The sequence below is a fragment of the Rattus rattus genome, chromosome 4 (assembly GCF_011064425.1).
Source record: "Rattus rattus isolate New Zealand chromosome 4, Rrattus_CSIRO_v1, whole genome shotgun sequence".
NCBI lineage: Eukaryota > Metazoa > Chordata > Mammalia > Rodentia > Muridae > Rattus > Rattus rattus.
Genome location: NC_046157.1, coordinates 145,177,861 through 145,198,789, shown reverse-complemented (window position 1 = coordinate 145,198,789; position 20,929 = coordinate 145,177,861). Strand labels below are relative to the sequence as shown.

General features: G+C 43.4%; 1 protein-coding gene across 10 annotated transcripts in view; it reads left to right on the top strand.

The window, feature by feature from the left end:
* Positions 1 to 20,929, top strand: part of Fn1 (fibronectin 1) — a 67,770-nt gene that overhangs the window by 17,451 nt on the left and 29,390 nt on the right. For all 10 annotated transcript variants that reach the window (XM_032901311.1, XM_032901308.1, XM_032901307.1 and 7 more), the window contains exons 13-24: positions 3,426 to 3,547; positions 5,894 to 6,071; positions 6,248 to 6,424; positions 7,212 to 7,340; positions 7,592 to 7,681; positions 8,434 to 8,628; positions 9,879 to 10,151; positions 11,661 to 11,927; positions 15,440 to 15,534; positions 16,888 to 17,056; positions 17,779 to 17,865; positions 20,510 to 20,701. In XM_032901311.1, coding sequence (XP_032757202.1) covers positions 3,426 to 3,547; positions 5,894 to 6,071; positions 6,248 to 6,424; positions 7,212 to 7,340; positions 7,592 to 7,681; positions 8,434 to 8,628; positions 9,879 to 10,151; positions 11,661 to 11,927; positions 15,440 to 15,534; positions 16,888 to 17,056; positions 17,779 to 17,865; positions 20,510 to 20,701 — 1,974 coding nt within the window. The remainder of the gene's footprint in view (positions 1 to 3,425; positions 3,548 to 5,893; positions 6,072 to 6,247; positions 6,425 to 7,211; positions 7,341 to 7,591; positions 7,682 to 8,433; positions 8,629 to 9,878; positions 10,152 to 11,660; positions 11,928 to 15,439; positions 15,535 to 16,887; positions 17,057 to 17,778; positions 17,866 to 20,509; positions 20,702 to 20,929) is intronic.

Here is a 20,929-nt window from a genome sequence, read left to right as displayed (position 1 = left end):
ACAGTTGCTTTTGAGAGTCTCACCAGCCCTGGGTGGCCTCAAATTTAATAATGTAGGCAATAATGAACTTCTGATCACCCCTCCTGTCTGTTTCCAAAAGACTGGGGTTACAGTATACACATCACCCCTGATCAACTTAATACAGTTGTAATCAGTTTAGAAACTGTTTACAAATAAGCTGTACATTCAGAAAATGCATACTTAGGAGGGCTGGATTTTTCAATGATACAAGCCAAGAGTAGTTTATTTTTGTGTTCATGGACTGTTTTAGCAGGGCAACTTTTGAAATTTAATTTTCTTTCAAGACCTTGCTTTCTTTTTCTTTTAAACTAAGCCTATTCCTCGTAGTCCTGCTGAAGCATTGAGGGTAGACCTGTTGGACAGGAGAGAGTCAGCTAGCAGTAGTTTTACCTGTTGACTTTGCTCCCTGTCTCTAAAAAGGGCGATGTCAAAAGCCCATTGAACACTGAAGAGATTTCAGGGCGAGCAGATGAGTGCTTGACCCCAGATACCGCTCAGTGCTTATCTCTATGGTGGCTTTGCTCCCGGGCTCATGCCTAGCCTGTAAGGCTCCGACGGAATCCAAAGATGGCCTGAAAGACTGTGTCTGAGCCTTGCCCTGTTTGTTCTTCCTACTGAGTTGGTAGAGCTGTTCAAACTAAACAAAAGATATCGGGAATTCGGTTTGTCAATAAGCAACCAGGACAGCACAGCTCTCAGCAAATTTAGCAGAGAAAGAACTGTTCGAGTCAAAAAGAAAATCATGAATGTTTAACTTCTCCAGGGTCACCATTATCGGAAATCACTCGTTCCGACCTTATTTATTTTCAACGGATTTTGAAAGTGTATAATGTGTCATCTTCTTACAAGTGGAGATCTCACAGTGGGAATCGCTCCTAGAAGTCTAAATGTTCCACTGGGGTGGGTGGGAGTGGGGGTGGGGTTTCACACCCCCTAACCAGCATCGAAAGGGTTCTAAACCACTTCAATGTAAATAGTGTAAACGACAGCTAGCCTTTTAACTTCCCCATCTTTAAATCATATGTGGTAGTAGCGTGTAGTGAAGAGCTAGAATTTAATTAACCTAGAAAATGGATGGTTTTTTTTTTTTTTTTTTTTTTCCTTTTTTCCTTTCCTGCACAGACATGCTCTAAATCCCCTTTGCCTTTTTTAGGGCAGTCCCTTGAAGGTGGACCTTGTCATCATTTTAGGGACCTGGAGAGCTGAGAGCTCAGAGGTTAGGAGCCCGCAGTCCCTCCGCAGTTTAATTCCCATCCCTCCTGTTAGACAGCACAACTGTTCAACCTGCAGCTCCAGGGGATCCCACACCTGTCCTCTGCCCGCTCCCATACTCCCTCGCTCTCACACACGCAGACATTTTAAAAATTAAATTTAAATGGAAAGTAATAGAATTTCAGACCTGCGCTGGAAGGCTGAGAAAGGAAAAGAAACTTTTTTTTTAAGGTTTATTTATTTATTTATTATATATGAGTACACTGTCGCTGTCTTCAGACACACCAGAAGAGAGCGCCAGATCCCATTACAGATGGTTGTGAGCCACCATGTCGTTGCTGGGAATTGAACTCAGGACCTCAGGAAGAGCAGTTGGTGCTCTTAACCTCTGAGCCATCTCTCCAGCCCCTGGAAAAGAAACTTCTGTAGTTCTGACTCACTTGAGTTAACCATGGCGACCATCTCTCTCCCTCCTTTTCTGTCTTCTGCCATCCTTGTGAACAAGGGTAGGATGAGTGGGCAGACAGCAAGTGTCATGTCTAGTCTCTTAATAGACTTACCAAGGACATTTAATCATCAAGTTTTCCTGCCTCAAATTCAGTAAACGTGTGTGAAATGCCTCTCTACCTGAGAGATTATATAGGATTTTTCTCTAAAGCAGCAATGTTTGACAACCTTATGCAGATTGTCGCCAATAGTGTAAGGACAAACGCCTGCTTTTACTGATTTACATGGAATCTCTTTAAATAGTGTTGGAAAGAAGCTGTTTTAATGTGTTTGTATTTGTGAGTTTCTTCATCTACGGAAGGAGCGAGGCCAGAGGGCTCTGCAGATGGTTTGTGTTAATTGCTGAAACCACCAAGCTGTGTGGTGTGTGGATGTCCCCTTAGGATGCAGAGCTGGGGGTCTTGCCCCTTTCGCCTTATAGCATTAAGTGAAATCCAGACTCAGTGAATATTTGTTGATCTTCAACAAGCCGAATTATTCCCAGTGTGGAAGTTGAGTACAAAATTTTTTTGAGCTCACATAAATATATGTAAGTTACATGTTCGTTGGCTGCCTTCAAAGAATTTAGAAGCTTCAGATCATAATTAAATCTGAAAGTCAATATATTTTTTTCAAGAGCATTCAGAAAATCGCAAGTAGTGTGGAGCACCACCTTATCAGCGTGCAGAATTTTGTTCTGTTTCCCCAGTGAGAATTTTGTGTAGGTTTTTGTACAGATGGACTATAAGGACTTTGTACAGATGAACTTTGACTGACAATGAAGAGAGTAGAGAGAAGATAAAAGTCCATTGTGTAAACAGGTTTTTTAACAAATTTTCGTTTTTATCCTAAATGGAATCTAACATATTAAAGAAAAAAAATGATTCCTTTCTCTTGTTTTGCTTTTTTTCCCCCCAAGGAAAAGACCTGAATCTATCTTAAATTTGATTATTAGCAGTCATATCAAGATCTGAAAATGATGAATTTTAAATATATGCTTCCAGATGTCATTTCATGGTGATTGCTTTAAAAGATACATTTTTTTTGTGAACAATTTGACCCACAATGGTTTTAAGAGTATACTTCTTTTTTTTTTTCCTCCCCCAAGGGCGAGAAGGCTTAGACTGATGGGAAATAAACCTTGGTCTTTAATTATTACCTTTGCCTGTTTGTCCGGGACTCAGCCCCATTTAGAAATGTTTGTTTTATATCACGCCGTAAGGCCTTGGGAGCGGAGCACTGCTTCCTTCCAAGCAGATTTCCTCAGTGTTGGAAGCCTCCATGATTCAGAATTTGTCTTAAAAGAGCCTTAATATAATTAGTACATGAGGTCTGCATTCTGAACTACATTCTTCGTGTTAAGGAAATTTCATGGTTGTCTCAAGTCTTACTTTGAAAGTCAGAGAAGAGAGCAAGCTGTGTCTTATTTATTAGAGAAGGAATTCTAATTTCATTTCTTATGGGAAAGGCAATAATTACCAGGTAAAATCAGACCTGTTTTCCTCCTCTTCCTCCTCCCCCTCTTCCTTTTCCTCCTCCTCCTCCTCCTCCTCCTTCTGTCAATATATAGAAGGTTAACTGGACTCAATCTTTTTTATTATGCCCATATTTCTTGAGAAGCACAAAGTCTTTTAAGGATGGACGTCCATGTTTACTAAAACTTTAAGAATACGCAAGCTAAAGAAAGGGCACGTTGTCATTTTCAGGCACAACTGGACCTGTTCAAGTAATTATCACGGAGACCCCCAGCCAGCCCAATTCCCACCCCATCCAGTGGAATGCCCCGGAGCCTTCACACATCACCAAGTACATTCTCAGGTGGAGACCTGTGAGTATTACCTCAGAAGCCCTGGACTCTGGCCCCTGACCTTCCTGGACTAGGATGTGCTGCCTGCCCTGTGGGTTTGCTTCTGCTTTTGAGTCAACAGATCTGACTCCATGTCAGAGAGTGTTGATATTCCCTTAGTGTCCAGCCAATAGTTACGTCGTATCAATATGCAGATTTATGGTTTTTTTTTTTTTGATATGTAGAAGGAATTAAATTAGTCCTTTGTCTTAGTAAGATCTTCGAAGCCATACTGCTTACAACTATCCTCATCTAACGTGGAAAGAAAATTTGAAGTTTTGGTGTGCTTTGCTATGCCATTAAAATTAAAGTCGCATTTTCAAGGTATTTTCAGAGTTTAAAGCCATCATTCTTCTGACTCAGCTCAGCTGTCCTTTAGTCCTCCCAAGTTAGAAAGGAACGAGGTATTGAGAGAAGGAGGAGCGGGGAAGGGATTATGGTTGGTTTCTAAATGGAACCAAACCTTGACGTTTTCTAACCATCCAGATGCCCAAGCCATAGCAAAGAGACTATTATATTAGTCTATTAAGCTTTGCCTCGTCCCTTCTCAGACCTACCCTCTTCCATCTCCAAAGGTCATGACATAATTTGAAAACCACTATTTCAGAAAGGAGAGAAATGTGCTTTTAAAAGTCAAATCTACCCAATTGGACTATTGTTAATCCAAGACTACAAAAACCTGTCTGACCTATGGCATCAATTCACACAGTCGAATTTAAACTCTTTGGGGAATTCCATTCTGTTGAGGTCACTCTTTTTCTTCAGTTACACCATGTTGTCCACCGTCCTCAGTAGTCAACATCTGGCCATGTCGGCCATCACTGATGCCTTCCCCTTCAGTAGAGTCTGTCTTGTCCCATCTTTTCATTTTACCACCGTTTTTAACTAACTTGGAACTTAGCTCAGAAGTGTTTTGCAAAGCCACTACAAATGGGACATTAACAAATGGGTGTTTGAAATACACCTTGAATTGAGGCATCATCACCGTTGATTAAATTCTTCACACACATTTTGGCTTTGGTTTTGCTGTGTTTTGTTCTGAAACGTTAGGCCCAAACTGGTTTCATATTCTTAGATAGCTAACATCGATTTCCTTGTGAGTGCTTGATTGCGGGTGTGGTTCATCTTCCTCTTGGTATGTGGTGTTAGGGCTTGAACTTAGGCCTCTGGCCACATGAGGCAAGTACTCTTTTGCTGAGCCACACCCACGGTTGTCTTTCAAAATTTAAACAGAATTTCTGCTCTTTTGCTTTCTAAGTGTAGACCATCTGAGAATTTATATTCTATCTTCTGATGGTCAAGATATCTTAACTCATATAAAAGTACTGCCAAGTTTTAATCTATCATGATGGCTAACTTCAATGTCTTTAGCTAACGCTAAAGTTTAAGGAGTGTTTCCTTGGATCACTTTCATTTATCTCCAAAATATAAGTGGGCTTTAGAGCATCTGAAGCATGTACAAACTCGGTGAGATAACATTTAGAAAAACATGTATTTGATATTTAAACCGCTTTAGAATATTTACACTTAAAAGGATTTCTTGTTTGAAGTCTGGGTGTTTCTTTTCCACACAATCTATTGCGATGAGTTTTGCGGCCCATGGCATATTAATGAAGTTGGACAGGATATAAAAATGTAAACTGGAGGGAAAAGATTAAACAAACCGAACCATATTCTTCTGCAGTCTTTCCCAAAGTTGGCTAACTGCTCTCGAGGGGTTGTTCATTTCCAAGGATGAGTCACACCACCAGACAAGTTGAACCTTGTTTGTGATGGCCCCAGGATCTGAGTCGAGGCAATATTTATGCTTTCCCAGTGTCTTGCGAGGCAAGAAACTTGAAATGTATCCCACCAAGTTGAAAGATAGAATGCGAGGCCTTTTCTCACTTCAGAGAGAAACGTGTCTCTGTTTACCAGGAAAGTCGAGAGGCTGAATTGAGGATGCTGGTGTTCAGTTATTCACGCTCTGGCCATAGGGAAGGTATTCAGAGCCTCGAGTGTGTAACTTTGAAGACATCATTTAACTGTTTCTCCACCTGCAAAGTGTGAACAGTGATGGCGTTCGCTTCCGGCAGGAGGATGAAGATTAGGGGGAGAAGCAAGCAAAACAGCCCTGAGCACTTGATGCACCAGTATTAAGTATTACTAGCATCTAGTATTGCTAACTAGTAATTAATTAACATCAACAAACAGGAGAGGCCCTGTTCTGTCTGAATCAGGTTTTTCTATCATTTTTTTTCTTCCAAAAATGGAGCCTCGAGAAGCCTGTCCTCCAAAGCCTATCTCTTTGGCGATTACTAAACACCCTGCTTTCCTTTATATTTTCAGAAAACCTCTACGGGTCGCTGGAAGGAAGCTACCATTCCAGGCCACCTTAACTCCTATACCATCAAAGGCCTGACCCCAGGTGTGATCTACGAGGGACAGCTCATCAGCATCCAGCAGTACGGGCACCAAGAAGTGACTCGCTTTGACTTCACCACCAGCGCCAGCACACCTGTGACCAGTACGTACCCGGCATCTTTGCGGCTGTGCCTTCGTTGTTCAGACATGGGTTCCCCAGAGGAGATTCTGCCCTCAGCTGCTGCGTCTGATGAATGGCGCCTGCCTTTCCCTTTCAACGTCCTCTGCACACAGAGATTCCGGATAATCAACGACTCTCATTCCCTCCCCTTCCCCTAGGCAACACAGTGACTGGAGAGACTGCGCCCTTTTCTCCCGTTGTGGCCACTTCCGAATCTGTCACTGAAATCACAGCCAGCAGCTTCGTGGTCTCCTGGGTCTCAGCTTCCGACACGGTGTCAGGATTCCGAGTGGAGTACGAACTGAGCGAGGAGGGAGATGAGCCTCAGTACCTTGGTGAGTAACACGCATGGCTCGCTCGCTCGGCTTGGTTAATAGATACTTACGTGGCCTGTGAGACTTTTGGTTCTGGAACTCCTCCAAGTTCTAACTGAAGACACCCCCTTCCATCAAAGCGAGGAGAGGGGTGAACCTCTCTGACCCAGCTGGGGTTCCCTGGGCACCTTCCTGGTCTCTGGTGCTGTATTTCCCACATATCCATGTAAGGGACCAGTACGAGGCTTGTGGCTGACAATGTTATCCTTTAGGGGTGCATAGTTACCTTCTTGTGTACTTTTAAAATAGCCCAGGGATTAAGGGTCTTAAAAATGTTTGCTGATGCCAATGAGGCAGTTCAGTAAAAGGCTGCTGACGTTTATAATCCAAGTTCAACCCCTGGGTGGAAGGAGATGACAGGCCGTTTGACCTTCAGTCCTCTGACCCCCGACATGTGTACTCCCCCCACATAAATGTAATAGTGAAAAGATACTGAACATACCTGTGTGAACAGGACCCAGATCATAAAACTGAATATCCTTCCAACCCCTACTCTGTCATCCTTCCCTCCACCATGGCTATACTCTGGTGTCTAATGACAGCTATGTTTAAAAAAAAAAAAAAGAGGCAGGTTATTAAATTTATACATCTTCAGGGGGAACGTGGGAAATAGAAGAACTTACATTGGAGATTGTAGGCCGAGCACTAGAACATTCCTTGTAGACTCTCACCCTGTGAATATAACGTCCTTAGAAGCTGTGGAAGATTGGTTTGCTCTGGCCACTAACCTTTCCCCTGTATTTCAAAGATCTTCCAAGCACAGCCACTTCTGTGAACATTCCTGACCTGCTCCCGGGCAGAAAGTACATTGTCAACGTCTATCAGATATCTGAAGAGGGAAAGCAGAGCTTGATCCTGTCTACATCACAGACTACAGGTATGTGTGCTCCAAACCATGTCAAAAGGAACTTGTGGGGTGGGGTATGGTGGGCGATTATGATATACACATACATTGCATCATACATACATGCAGTCGGGCGTAAAGCTTTGGGATGCTGAGGCTAGAGGCAGGCTAGTGTGGATGAAAGAACACTGTTTTAGAAAAACACATTTTTAAAGACTCTTTAGTTTTCCTATAAAGCATGGGCTTGTAGCAGCACTGAGTGAGTTCCTTTCTTTTTCCTTTAGCACCTGATGCACCTCCAGACCCTACTGTGGACCAGGTTGATGACACTTCCATTGTTGTTCGATGGAGCAGACCCCAGGCACCTATCACAGGTCATCTTTGGCTTCTGTGTTTGTTTTGATATATAGATGTGGGAAGAGAAAATTCTGACTGCACTGGTATTACCTTAAATCTCCCATTTTAAGTGGTTGGAGGTGTGTTTGTGAGCGTGTGTGTGTGTGTGTGTGTGTGTGTGTGTGTGTGTGTGTGTGTGTGTGTGTGTGTGTGTGTGTCTGTGTGCCTGTTTCAAATCTTCTGGGGCTTCTTTGTTTTTGAATTGTTTTCTTTCAAGTCTGTTTACGCACCCCATCCCTGATAAATGCCTGTGCGACCCATGAAGCCAGCCCTGTGGTTCACTGCAGCAGGCATTTCGAGGGCTGCAAAGGTGGGTTATTCCAGCAAACCTGCTGCTCACTGCTGCAGAGGGAGCTGAGCTGCCACTCGAGCTTCATCAGTGACGTTCCTTCCCAAAGGTGCAGACAGTGCTCAGGCTGATTCCCCAGCTTTGAGAGAGAGTGGCTTCCTATGAATATCTTGCTTCCTGGCTTCCCATAATGACATTTACTAAGGATCCCTGTGTTCAAGGATGCTATTGTATTGTTAAAAGGTTTCCATCCACTGTTCTTATCTGTGAGCCAGCCAGGCATTATCAGAGGAAGTGGTAACATTGAAAGACCCTGAAAGAATCTTGCCGGTTCTTAACAGTCGAGAGGCAGAGGCCCTTAGGAAGGAGACTTACAGTTTGCCTGGCCTCCACTTCAGAAGACCATGTGTCTAAATAAACACTTTTCTCCTAAACCTGCAGGGTACAGGATTGTCTATTCACCTTCAGTAGAAGGCAGTAGCACAGAACTCAACCTTCCTGAAACGGCCAACTCCGTCACCCTCAGCGACCTGCAGCCGGGTGTTCAGTACAACATCACTATCTATGCTGTGGAGGAGAACCAGGAGAGCACACCCGTTTTCATCCAGCAGGAGACTACTGGCGTCCCACGATCCGGTAACTTAAAAACAACCATCCCTGGTGTCTGCTCTCTTAGGCCTAGACCACAGAGCAGCTCTAACCTTGCAGGGGAAGAGAAAGCCTACATGGGTTGATTGTGTTCATTCCCTAGCCTCCAGGGAGGACTGAGGTGCAAGTCACCCGAGTGACAGGTCCCTGAGAGTGACCTGTTTTTGTCTTTGTCAGCTCTTTCTGTGTTCCTATTACCCAAATCAGTGGTTCTCAACTTTCCTAAAGCTGTGATGGCCCCAACCATAACATTAACTTCGTGCTACTTTATAACTGTAATTTTGCTCCTGTTGAGAGTCATAATGTAAATATCTGTGTTTCTGGTGGTCTTTGGTGACCCCTGTGACAGGGTCATTTGACCCCCAAGGGGTCTCAACTCACAGATTGAGAACTGCTGACTTGGGGGTTGGGGATTTAGCTCAGTGGTAGAGCGCTTGCCTAGGGAAACGAAGGCCCTGGGTTCGGGTCCCCAGCTCCAAAAAAAAAAAAAAAAAAAAAAAGAAGCTCAGAGAACTGCTGACTTAAATGCTAAAATATCAGCACCAGGAAGGAAGTTATCAAAAACAGCTACTGGGTTTTTTGGTTAAAACCTCAACATCTCGGGCTGGAGAGATGGCTCAGTGGTTAAGAGCAATCACTGCTCTTCCAGAGGTCCTGAGTTCAAATCCCAGCAACCACATGGTGGCTCACAACCATCTGTAAAGAGATCCGATGCCCTCTTCTGGTGTGTCTGAAGACAGCTACAGTGTACTTATATATAATAAATGAATAAATCTTTAAAAAAAAAAAGAGATATCATTTAAAAAAAAAAAAAAAAAAAAAAAAAAACCTCAACATCTCATCCTTTTTTTTTCTGGGATGCTTAAGAATTACTTAATCTGTTCTCCTAGCTACCATCCAATGAGTCAGTTAAACAAACACACCACAGTTTTTTTTTTTTTTTTTTGTAAATTGAAAACATTTATTTTGGGGTATTATTTTTTACTTCTTGGTTTTATGTTAAAAACTTATGTCTATCTATAGATACTAAAGATTCCAGTATCAATTTGACTAACCCTGAATATCTACACACATACACACACACACACACACACACATCTATCTTTTGATTAAGAGGCAAAACCCAGGATTGGCCTAGAATGAGTGTGTCTAAGAAATGCCAGAATCGTTCAGGGGCCTAACTTTTATTAGCTACCTTCGGTGGGAATTGTGAATGACTCCTTTCTCTCATCTCCTAGATGATGTTCCCGCTCCAAAGGACCTACAGTTTGTGGAAGTGACCGACGTGAAAGTCACCATCATGTGGACACCTCCTAATAGCGCAGTGACTGGATACCGTGTGGATGTCCTGCCCGTCAACCTGCCAGGGGAACATGGGCAGAGGCTGCCTGTCAACAGGAACACCTTTGCTGAAATCACCGGGCTGTCCCCTGGGGTCACGTACCTCTTCAAAGTCTTTGCTGTGCATCAGGGCAGGGAAAGCAAGCCTCTGACAGCACAACAGACCACCAGTACGTCCTGTGCCTGCCTGCTTGTCTGTTGCCCTGCCCCAAGCTCTATGCCCTTGGGTCTACCTGGGATAACCCTAGCCTGCTGCTCACTCGCAGGCTCATGGCTTAGCTGTAAGGGAACATCCAGTTGAAGGGGATGTTGAAGGTGGGGTGAAACCAGGGTTCTGAGGATGCTAACTCCAACATACATGCTTCCAACACACATGTCATTTCCAGCATGCTCACCTCTGGAATATATATACATAGCAGAGCGGTTAAGAGAGAGTTTTCTTTGCTAATGGAGACATGGAGGTACAATTTCTGTGCTTCTGTCTTCCTTCCCTCCCTTCCTCCCTCCGTCCCTTCCTTTTTTCCTTCCTTTCTTCAAGCTGGGAATCAAAAGTACTCTCTACCACCATATATATCCCCAGATCTTAGTGCATTTAAGTATGTGTAGTTAGATAGATTTATATATCGAGGTTAAAGCGTATTCTCTTAATACTTTTACAGTAGAATTTGAGACTAGCAGTTACCAGGCAGCAAGGGTGTGCAGCTCAGTAGGAGAATGCATGCCTGGCGTGTGTGAGGCCCTGTGTTCTCTCTCTCTCGCTCTCTCTCTCTCTCTCTCTCTCTCTCTCTCTCGCACCACACAGTGAGTTAATAACTTAAATAATAAATCCTTAGCATTTAGTGACACCAGGCAGCAAGGTATCTATTCAGTTAGTTCAGTTAGTCATCAGCAGAACCTTTTTGGCTCGTAAGTCATTGGCTGACATGTACAAAGGAAAACGTTGCTTCTGTTGGATGTGGGGAGAAACCTGAGGTCTTCCCTGAGGAAGTGACAGTGGTTTGGATTCCAAAGCTCATGCTCTTGACCTCTCTGCAAGGTTCTTTCAATCAAAGAGGTTTTGACTGCCTATGGGAAACCCAGTTATCATCCTTAGAAAGAACGTGGTAATCTATGTGATTCTTTCTGATACCCCGTGGGACTGGGGTTCTGCATATCTGTTTTAATTATTGTAATTAGAACCATGTGAGGCAGCTTTTATTTCCCCAGCAGAGGACAGGTCAGTCAATCAACATATGCGTTAGCATATTGCCTACAGTACCCACCAAGTTTTTCTTGCCCTAGGTCTGTCGGACTTATCCCTATCCCTTAACCTTTTTGACCCAAAGCAAATTGAGGGTTTGTAAAATGTTTGTTTTGCTTTAGAAAAAAAAAAGTAATGCTGTCATTATAATGTAACTATAATTTCCAAGGGTGGTGGGTAAATCTTTGCTGAGAAAATTACTCTTTCCAAAGGGTTGACAGACAAGTGAAAAAGGTCAACAAATTCTCATAACTGACAAAGTTTGGGCAAAATTCTATATCATTCCCAGTCTCCCAGAGCCTCCCAGTTTCCAGGGATGTGGCTCTGACTTTAGTTCCAACCCTGAGGAATGGAAACTTGAGATAATCAAGCTGGAGGATCTGGGCCAGGTCATTATTGATCTAAATGTTTCTTGACACATTTTATCTCATTTTTCCAGAACTCGATGCTCCCACTAACCTCCAGTTTGTCAATGAAACGGACAGAACAGTTCTGGTAACTTGGACTCCACCTCGAGCCCGGATAGCAGGCTACCGACTGACTGTGGGCCTCACCCGAGGAGGCCAGCCCAAGCAGTACAACGTGGGACCCATGGCCTCCAAGTATCCCCTGAGAAATCTGCAGCCTGGGTCTGAGTACACTGTGACCTTGTTGGCTGTGAAAGGCAACCAGCAGAGTCCCAAAGCCACCGGAGTCTTTACTACCCGTAAGCTAAAATTTAAATGCCTTTCTTTAGTGAAGCTACATGTTCTCAACTGTTGGCTTTTCTGTCCTTCTATTTTTCAAAAGTTAACTTAAAAACCCTGGTGCATCATTTAAAAGCAGTCTCATTGAAAGTATGCTCCTTGGACAGGCTGGAGCTCTCTGAATATTTCTTACTGCTCTTAATAGGCATTAATCACAGTACATGGCCTTTGCCCAGGCTGATAAATGTTTTGAAGCAAGATTTTCTTGCTGAAGGAAACTTCCTGTTAATTTGCAGGTATTTCCAGGTTCTTTCTATCCTTCTGGGCTAACGCTATGAGTCAGGGGGACTTGGGAGATAGCTCATTGGCTAAAGTAAGTACTGCTTACACATGAGGGCCTGAGTACAGATCCCCAGCATGGACATAAAAAATCAGGTGCTTTGGTGCATAATTGTCGTCCTAGCACTGGGAGACAGACAAATGGGTCTGGGAGGCTTACAGCCAGTGTTGCTGGTCAGAAACTCCGGGATTTCAAAAAAATCCACTGCAGAGGCTGGTGGGGTGGTGCACACTTTTCTCCATCTTGGAGGCAAGAGTATGTGGACCAGCCTGGTCTACTTAGCGAGTTTCAGAATAGTCAGGACTACATAGAAAGACCCTATCCCAAACAAGCAAACAAAAACCATAAACAAGAAACCGAAAAAAAAGAAGGAAAAAGAAATACGGTGGAGACTGGTAGAGGAAGTCACATAATGCAGACCTCCAACTTCCTCACAAGACTTCATGGGCACATAGACCGCGTAGAGATGCAGGCACACAGAGAAGAAAGACTAAATACTAGCAGACAGAATGTATCCTTATGCATAGCTCTGTCACATCACTCTCTAGGCGTCGACTGATAGTCAGATGTAAAAGAAAAGATGCACCCAAGGACTGAACAGAGAGCAAATGGCCCAAGAGGTTAAGCTCGGACTTCCTTGAGAGCCTGGACTGTGGAAGGCTATTGTCCTCACAGCAGATACCTGATTCCTTCTTCCTTAACTTCCAGTTCCACACAGAGGAAAAAGACAAGGACACACCATTTTAGAGGAAATGGCCTTAAATCTCTTATTTATCCACATCCCAATAAAGGCCTTCATTCACAAGCTGTTTCTCTACTAAGTACACTCCATTTCCATGACAAAGAATTATGAGACTATTTCTTAGTGAACACGAGTTATTTTCGACTTGGCGTTTTGAATTATAGAAGGGCCTAATATAAGCATGCTTTTGGCACTTATTGCCTTCTACCCCTGGTTCTGAGGTTTCCGGGAGCTTTCAGCAAGACTTGTTTAAAATATGGATGCTCAAAAGCATTAAAAAGTAATCTAAGTCCTGAATGGTAGCATATGCCTTTAGCGATAGCACTTGGTAGTAGACCCTGGTGGGTCTCTGAGTTCAAGGCCAGTCTGGTCAACACTAGTGAGATCCAGAACAGCTAGGGCTAGGTAAAGAGGCCCTGCCTCAAACAGATAGGTAGGTAGGTAGGTAGGTAGGTAGGTAGGTAGGTAGGTAGGTAGGTAGGTAGACAGACAGACAGATAGATAGATAGACAATAGAAAAGAAGGATAGATGGATGGGTGGGTGGATGGATGGATAAGAAAGCAGGTATGTAGATAGATAGATACATAGATAGATAGATACATAGATAGATACATAGATAGATAGATAGTTAGATAGATACATAGATACACAGATAGATACATAGATACATAGATACATAGAGAGATACATAGATAGATAGATAGATAGATAGATAGATAGATAGATACATAGATAGATACATAGATACATAGATACATAGATACATAGATAGATACATAGATACATAGATACATAGATACATAGATACATAGATAGACAGGCAAGCAAGCAACAACCTTTGTCCACAGGGATCTACTATTTACGGTAAACTCACTCCCATGCACATTTGCTATACGAGGCTGGGCAGCAAAGGCTTGCTTTTTCCTATGAAATTGTTCATCCCCAGCAAGTGAAGTCTGCTTTTTAGTTTTCGAGGGGATTCTTTTTAAGTTTTTGCTGTTTTACATTGCCCGGTTTTGAGATAGTCTAAGACCCACTCGTTTCTTACTCAAGGCTCCTGGGTGTAATAGTAAAACTGTATTTGCTGACGGCTGATTAACATACCGCATACGTTCCAAAAAGTTCAGGGTAGGTGACTGAAGGACAGATGGTAAACAAAAACAGCTCACCTCAGCTCAGATTTAAATAAATGGTTGGAAGCAAGGAGTTACCCAGATGCACTTGAACCTCAGACAGTCTGGGTATAAACACCAGCAGGACCTAGGAGCTTCAGTTTCTGCAGCTTTCGTAGATCTAAATTTTGGAAACCACTTTTCTGACTTCTGTGTCTCATGCTAAATTTTTAACAGCAACGATGAGAAAAGTGGGGGGAAGAAGTGAGGTTTAGGGGGAGGAATCCAGCCAGCTCCTGTATGGAGGGCATATGTCATTTCTTAACAGCCGGGTCGTTCCCTACCTGACAAGCCTTGCCAGAACCCATAATTCATCTGTACAGGCACATCCTTTGTTTGACATCAGTTTGTGGGTTTGTGGCTTGGTGAGTTTCCTGTAATGGTCTGCCTGGGCAGGAGAAAATTGTCTCAAACATGGGGCAAAATTTAGCTGCTTGGGTCAAGCAACAGAAGACTCCCAGGTGTAAAAGTGAACTGTTGTGAATTGCAGGAGCAGCATTTGGTCCTAACTGCTGAACATCTCCAGTCTGTTAAAAAAAATTTCGAATTTTCAGTAAAGGAATGATGGTGGTATCAGGATATTAGAACACCAAACATACTTTCCTTGTGATTCCTTTTTTTTTTTTCTTTTAAAGACTTATTTGTTTTATGTATATTAGCACACAGCTGTCAGACACACCAGAAGAGGCCATCGGATCCCATTACAGGTGGTTGTGAGCCACCATGTGGCTGCTGGGAATTGAACTCAGGACCTCTGGAAGAGCAGTCAGTGCTCTTAACCACTGAGCCATCTCTCCAGCCCTCCTTGTGATTCCTATGTCACAGTGGTGAGGGACTGGGTGTCTGTAGCATTATTTTCTGAGCAGTCAACCACAAGTTTGAGGGTTGGGTCTATGGTGCTGATAAGATCCCCAAATGATGAAAAGATACAGATAGAAAACCCATAAAATCGAAGGGGGCTTTCACTAAGGTCAGCTAGCCCCTCTTCCTACTTACGGTTAGTGACAGGTCTGTGCCCGAAGTTCAAACCCCAAACCCCAGCCCAAAGCTGGACCTGAGAATCACCACCCCCAACCTCCTTTCCTGGGTCTCACCAGGTCCTGGGTCACTTGAGTAAGTGGCAGTGATGTTCAAGTTCTAAGCTGATGAATGAACCTGGGCTCCATTCTCTTCTACTTAGCGGTTAGACCACAACTCTGTCTAAAATGCTTGTTAATCTGCAGTCCTGGCCAACACCCATGCATCTAATGTTGAGCCTCATGTTGGTTAATTTGCAGTGCAGCCTCTGCGCTCCATTCCACCTTATAACACCGAGGTGACAGAGACCACAATCGTGATCACCTGGACCCCCGCTCCAAGGATTGGCTTCAAGGTGAGTGGCAGATATACCTCTCATGATCTAGCCCAGCCCAGAGGTGCCTTCCCATTTCTGCCACACTTTACAGACCTGGATTTTTTTTTTTTAAAAAAGAGAGAGAATCTACATCTAAACCCTTTTTAAAAGGTTTATTATATCTAAGTACACCGTAGCTGTCAGAACAGGGTATCGGATCCTGTTACAGAAGGTTATGAGTCACCATGTGGTTGCTGGGATTTGAACTCAGGACCTCTGGAACAGCAGTAAGTGCTCTTAACCACTGAGCCATCTCTCCAGCCCCCAGACTAGGATTTTTTAAGCCCTATACTCATACTCCAGGACCTTCTGAGGGCAAAGCCTGCACTGAGGCTTCTCCATTTTGCAAAGAAGAACACCTTTAGCATAGAACTGTAGTGTTTGTTCAGTATTCTGTCCTCCCCCCCTCCCCCGGAACTTCATTTTAAAATAAAAATATGGTGAAACTTCATTTGATGTGTCACTCTAAATGGGTGTCGAGAAGCTGACGAAAACCAAATTGGGAAGACCAATTAAACTGAGGGTCACTTAAAAAAAATCACATTTTTATCCAATCAGTTTCATCTCCACTTGTTTCAAAGCCCCGTGGGTGAATTTTATTAATAGGAATTAAAATTGAGGTCTTCGCTTTAGATCTCTGGAGTCGTGTTCTTTAAAGTAATGATAGCAGGGAAGTGATGGGTACAAATGAATGTGTTTTTAAAGACTCCCATCCTTTGGCGCCCAAAGGATGGAAAAGAGATACTTATTATGTCTGGAAATCAAAGCCTCATTGTTTAGAGGCAGGAAAAAGAAGTAGACGGAGGGTCACTCTGCTTTCTAGTATGCAAATAGCCATGTTGCTGAGTAGGGCTGCTCAGATACAGAGGGCCGTTTACGAAGACATGATGTCCTTCAGGTTTTTAGAAGCCACGGAGAATAATATCACCTAGGCCTTCGTAGTTAGGAACACACGTCTTTGAGGGAAAGCGTTTTCCATTTCCACGTGTCAAAGTGGCTGATGATAACGGGAGAGTTAACTGAAAATGTGTTTAACTTATTAAAGAGGGAGCCCAGGGCCCTTCTTCCCTGTGTACTGCTGGTGTGTACCAGAAGGTTCTTAGTCAAACAGGTACAATGACATTTCGCTAGAACTTTCCTATTACAAAGGTAGCGAAGGAAGATACCTCCAGCTGATTTCGAAATAACTGAAGTGAGGAGCCTTCAACCTGTTACCCACCCCATAAATGCACGGTGGGGGTTTTTAAAGGACGTCTCACTGTGTATAACTACAACCTCTTGGGAGCTCTGGAATATTCATCCTTCACGCTGAGTTGGCTTTCCTCCTTCCAGCTGGGTGTACGACCAAGCCAGGGAGGTGAAGCACCCCGAGAAGTGACTTCAGACTCAGGAAGCATCGTTGTGTCTGGCTTGACTCCAGGCGTGGAATACACGTACACCATCCAAGTCCTGAGGGACGGCCAGGAGAGAGATGCACCAATTGTCAACCGAGTAGTGACACGTGAGAAGAGCTTTCCTTCTTTAACTTTTAAACTATTTGAAAAGGCTACCAAAGCCAAGTGTGGCAATGTTGCCTTTAATCCTAGTCCTTGCGAAGTTAAGAATGAGGATCTGGAGTTCAAGGCCAGCCTCACCAAAAAACTGATGAGGCCGATCTGATAGAGCTGGGTTTTATAACACACGCCTCTAATCCCAGTACTTGGGAAGCAGAGAGAGGCAGATGTTGAAGAGTTTGTGGCTAGCCTGGTCTATTCTATCTACATAGTGAGTTCTAGGCCAACCATGACTGCACAGTGAGAGCCTGTCTCGAAAAGGAAACAATTCCTCTAATTCTAATGCTAGCATCTCAGCTTACTTATGAGAACAAAGGAAGAGCCCATCTCCTCTAGGATCAGCATAGTCTTCAGAATTTGATTCGGCATAGCTGGCCACATAGGCCACAGAATTGGAAGTGTTCCTTCCATGTCAAGAGTCTTCCAAACTGGCCAGATGAAACAGTTTCAGTAGTGAATTATAATAGCATTAACCCTAATCAGGGTGCTACTGTCGCCTGTGTTTTTGTAGAATACTTTATCTTTCCAATCCTAGAGGGAAGGGATAAAAGAAGGCAAAAACAAAGAAGGAGAAAGGAAAGGGACGAAGGATGGAGAGGGCGAAGAGTAACTTTTCCCTGGCCAAGTGTTTTGGATTCGATTTGACTTTTAAGTTTTCTTTTCTACATAGCGCTGTCTCCCCCAACCAACTTGCACCTGGAGGCCAATCCTGACACTGGAGTGCTTACCGTCTCCTGGGAGAGGAGCACCACCCCAGGTAAGAAAGGGGAGCCCCCTGGGGAAGTGTGGGGTGGATCTGAGGGAGGCTTTCTCAAGACAGATTTGGATTCCATTCACAGAAAAAGAGAGAAAGGAAGTACTCAGCTCGCCATGAGTGATACAGGAGAATAAGAAAGTTCACGAGCTACATGTACATCACATCTGCATATTTTTTTAAGCCACAGGAAAGAGAGCAATCAAATGCTAGGCTGTGGGGAGTGGGGATGTGGGGTTTGTGGGGGACAAATATTTATGCTACAGGGAATTACAAGGATTAAGTGGAAACAAGATTTTTTTATTCAGTTCATTAAAAATGCCCAAACTGGGGCTGGAGAGCTAGCTCAGCAGTTCAGAGCACTGGCTGCTCTTTCAGAGGACCCAGGTTCACTTCCCAGCACCCACACGGCAGCTCACCACTGTCTGTAACTCCAGTTCCCGGGGTGTCTGACACCCTCACACAGACACACGTGCAGGCACAAAACCCATGCACATAGCAAACAAACACACAATAAATAAATAAATAAACATACAATCAATCAATAAATTTAAAGCCCGATTTAAAGGTTGAAATCATAGTATATAGTTCTCTGGAGTTACCGTAAATCTTAAGTTGACTATTTACCGATGTTTGACAAATCTCTTGGTATCTGGGTGGGGCTGGTTTCAGGACTCCCAGTGATTTAACATCCGCAGCTGCTCAGCATTGCATAAAATGGTGTCGTGCTTGCGTATGACCTATACATTGCTTGTGTACTTCAGCTATCTGAGGGTTACTTGTAGCCTAACAAATAGCAAGTGCTGTGGAAGTAGTTGCCCTACTAGATTATTTTGGGAGCAGTACCAAGAGTGTATGCCCAGTACAATTCCAAATTATTTTCAACCAGGTTTTGTTTCTTTAATCCATGTTGGCTCAGTATGCAGAGCTGACCTATAATAACCTATGGATACGTAATGAAACACCATGCTACTTGCTTTTGAGAGCATGCTTAATGGGAGCAAACTAATTGGGGCAATATATTCGGTTCGTTAATCAATTGCTTCTAATTTTACTCACCAATAATGATTTTATAAAAGTAACATTGTCATCCCAACAGTAAGGCTGAGGCAGGAGGACTGGCCTGGTATATACAGTGAATCTTAATGCTAGCCTGGGGTCACAGTGTGGGTTGTGTCTTGACAAACCTGTAAACTATATCTGTATCTATCTTTATATATTATATACACACACACATAAGTATTTGTATGGTGGATGCATGCCTACATACATGCATTTTTCATGTGTGTGAGTTCAGGTGGTTCAGTGTGTGTATGGGGTCAGAGGATAGCCTTCAGTGTACATGACTGCCTTCCATCTTGTTGAAGACAGGGAGGCTGATACTTCTGGGAACTCTCCTGTCTGCACTTCCCAATGCTGTCCATCAACACTGGGATTTCACACACGTTCCTTGGTGTCTGGCTTTGTGCAGATTCTGGAGATAAGAACTCAGGTCCTCATCAGTACATGGCCAACAATTTATCCGCTGAGTCTGTAATTTGTAGAAGTAATTTCTTCCACCGTTCCTACCCTTGCTCGGGCACGTGTGTCAGGCAATTATCTATAAAAATACTCCTTTTGAAATAGGAAACATCTCTGTGGCAGTGTGTTATATAATGTGACAGCTACACTGTTTCCAGATAAGTTACTCCCAGTTTGAAACTTGAAGCTGACACGTTCTTTGCTCCTGGCCAGCGGGATCATTAATCTTTGGTTTCAGTGGCCTGCCCATTCAGTGGTCAGTCGCGAAGGAAATGACCGAAACATTATTGACTTCCCGTCCCATTGGGTTTCCTAGCACATAACACGGTAATGGTCACCTTCTCCCCACTGACAGAATATACTTTCATTCCTGTTCTCGGTGGGTCAGTATTGTGGTGTCTTCTTCCAGCCTGGCCTGCAGAGCTCTGGCCACTGCTAGATTTATTGATGCCTCCTTTTCTTTAATACCTTGACTTCCCAATTTCCATAATTCTGGATTCTTCTATGATTAACATTCTTTTTCTAGAATGAGCATCTATATTTCTGTTTTCCATCTTTCCCCCAGCCCCGTTCCCATAGTTGAAACCTTTATAGTCTTTGGAGAATGTTTAGGTGGAAAGTGATCTCAGAGCATTAAAAAAAAAAAAAAAAATAGAATATTCCTCAGTTCTCCTGTAGGTCACTCATAAGGAAAAGCACGATAAAATAGTAAAAGGAGTCTGGAATTTGTAGACAGGAAAGTCTCAGGTCTTCTCTAAGATTGCTTATCTTTGTTAAAGTTCCCATGATTTTATTTTGCACTTAACACATTTATACAGGTGTGTAAGGTCACCCAGTGGGTGCAATGTAAAATGATCAAGCTAGCATTTCTTCTCAAACATTCATTTCTGAGTGCAGGAGACTCTCAGATTCTCTAGTTATTGTGTGAAATTACCATAAATTGCCTTGGACTAGTCACTCAGAGTAGGAAGATTAAAACTAATTCCTACTTTCTGGCTATCGGTATGTCATTGCCCCGCCCCTTTGTCCCCCCTTCTCCTCTATGGGTCCATCATTGGCGTTCAGTTTAATATACCCTGGGTCCCAAATGTTCTGTATGGTAACTTCCTCTCTGTATTTACTCCAGATATTACTGGCTACAGAATAACCACTACCCCCACAAACGGGCAGCAGGGGACCGCTTTGGAAGAAGTGGTTCATGCCGATCAGAGTTCCTGCACTTTTGACAACCTGAATCCTGGCCTGGAGTACAATGTCAGTGTTTACACTGTCAAAGATGACAAGGAAAGTGCCCCTATCTCTGATACCGTCATCCCAGGTAATAGAAAAATAAGCTGCTCTCCTCAGAGGGGCAGTTTGAGTAGCAGTGGGGATTAGCATCTTAATCCCAGATAGCTGAGTATGTCCGATACAATTGGAATTTAATGCCACCCTCCCAGTGCGCTCTCCAAAAATCCCACAAAGCCAAAAAGCAACTGTTTGGATGAAGGCTTTTTCCTGTTACCTCTGCTTCACTCTCTGTGCTTCCCCGGGATGCTTTTTGTTG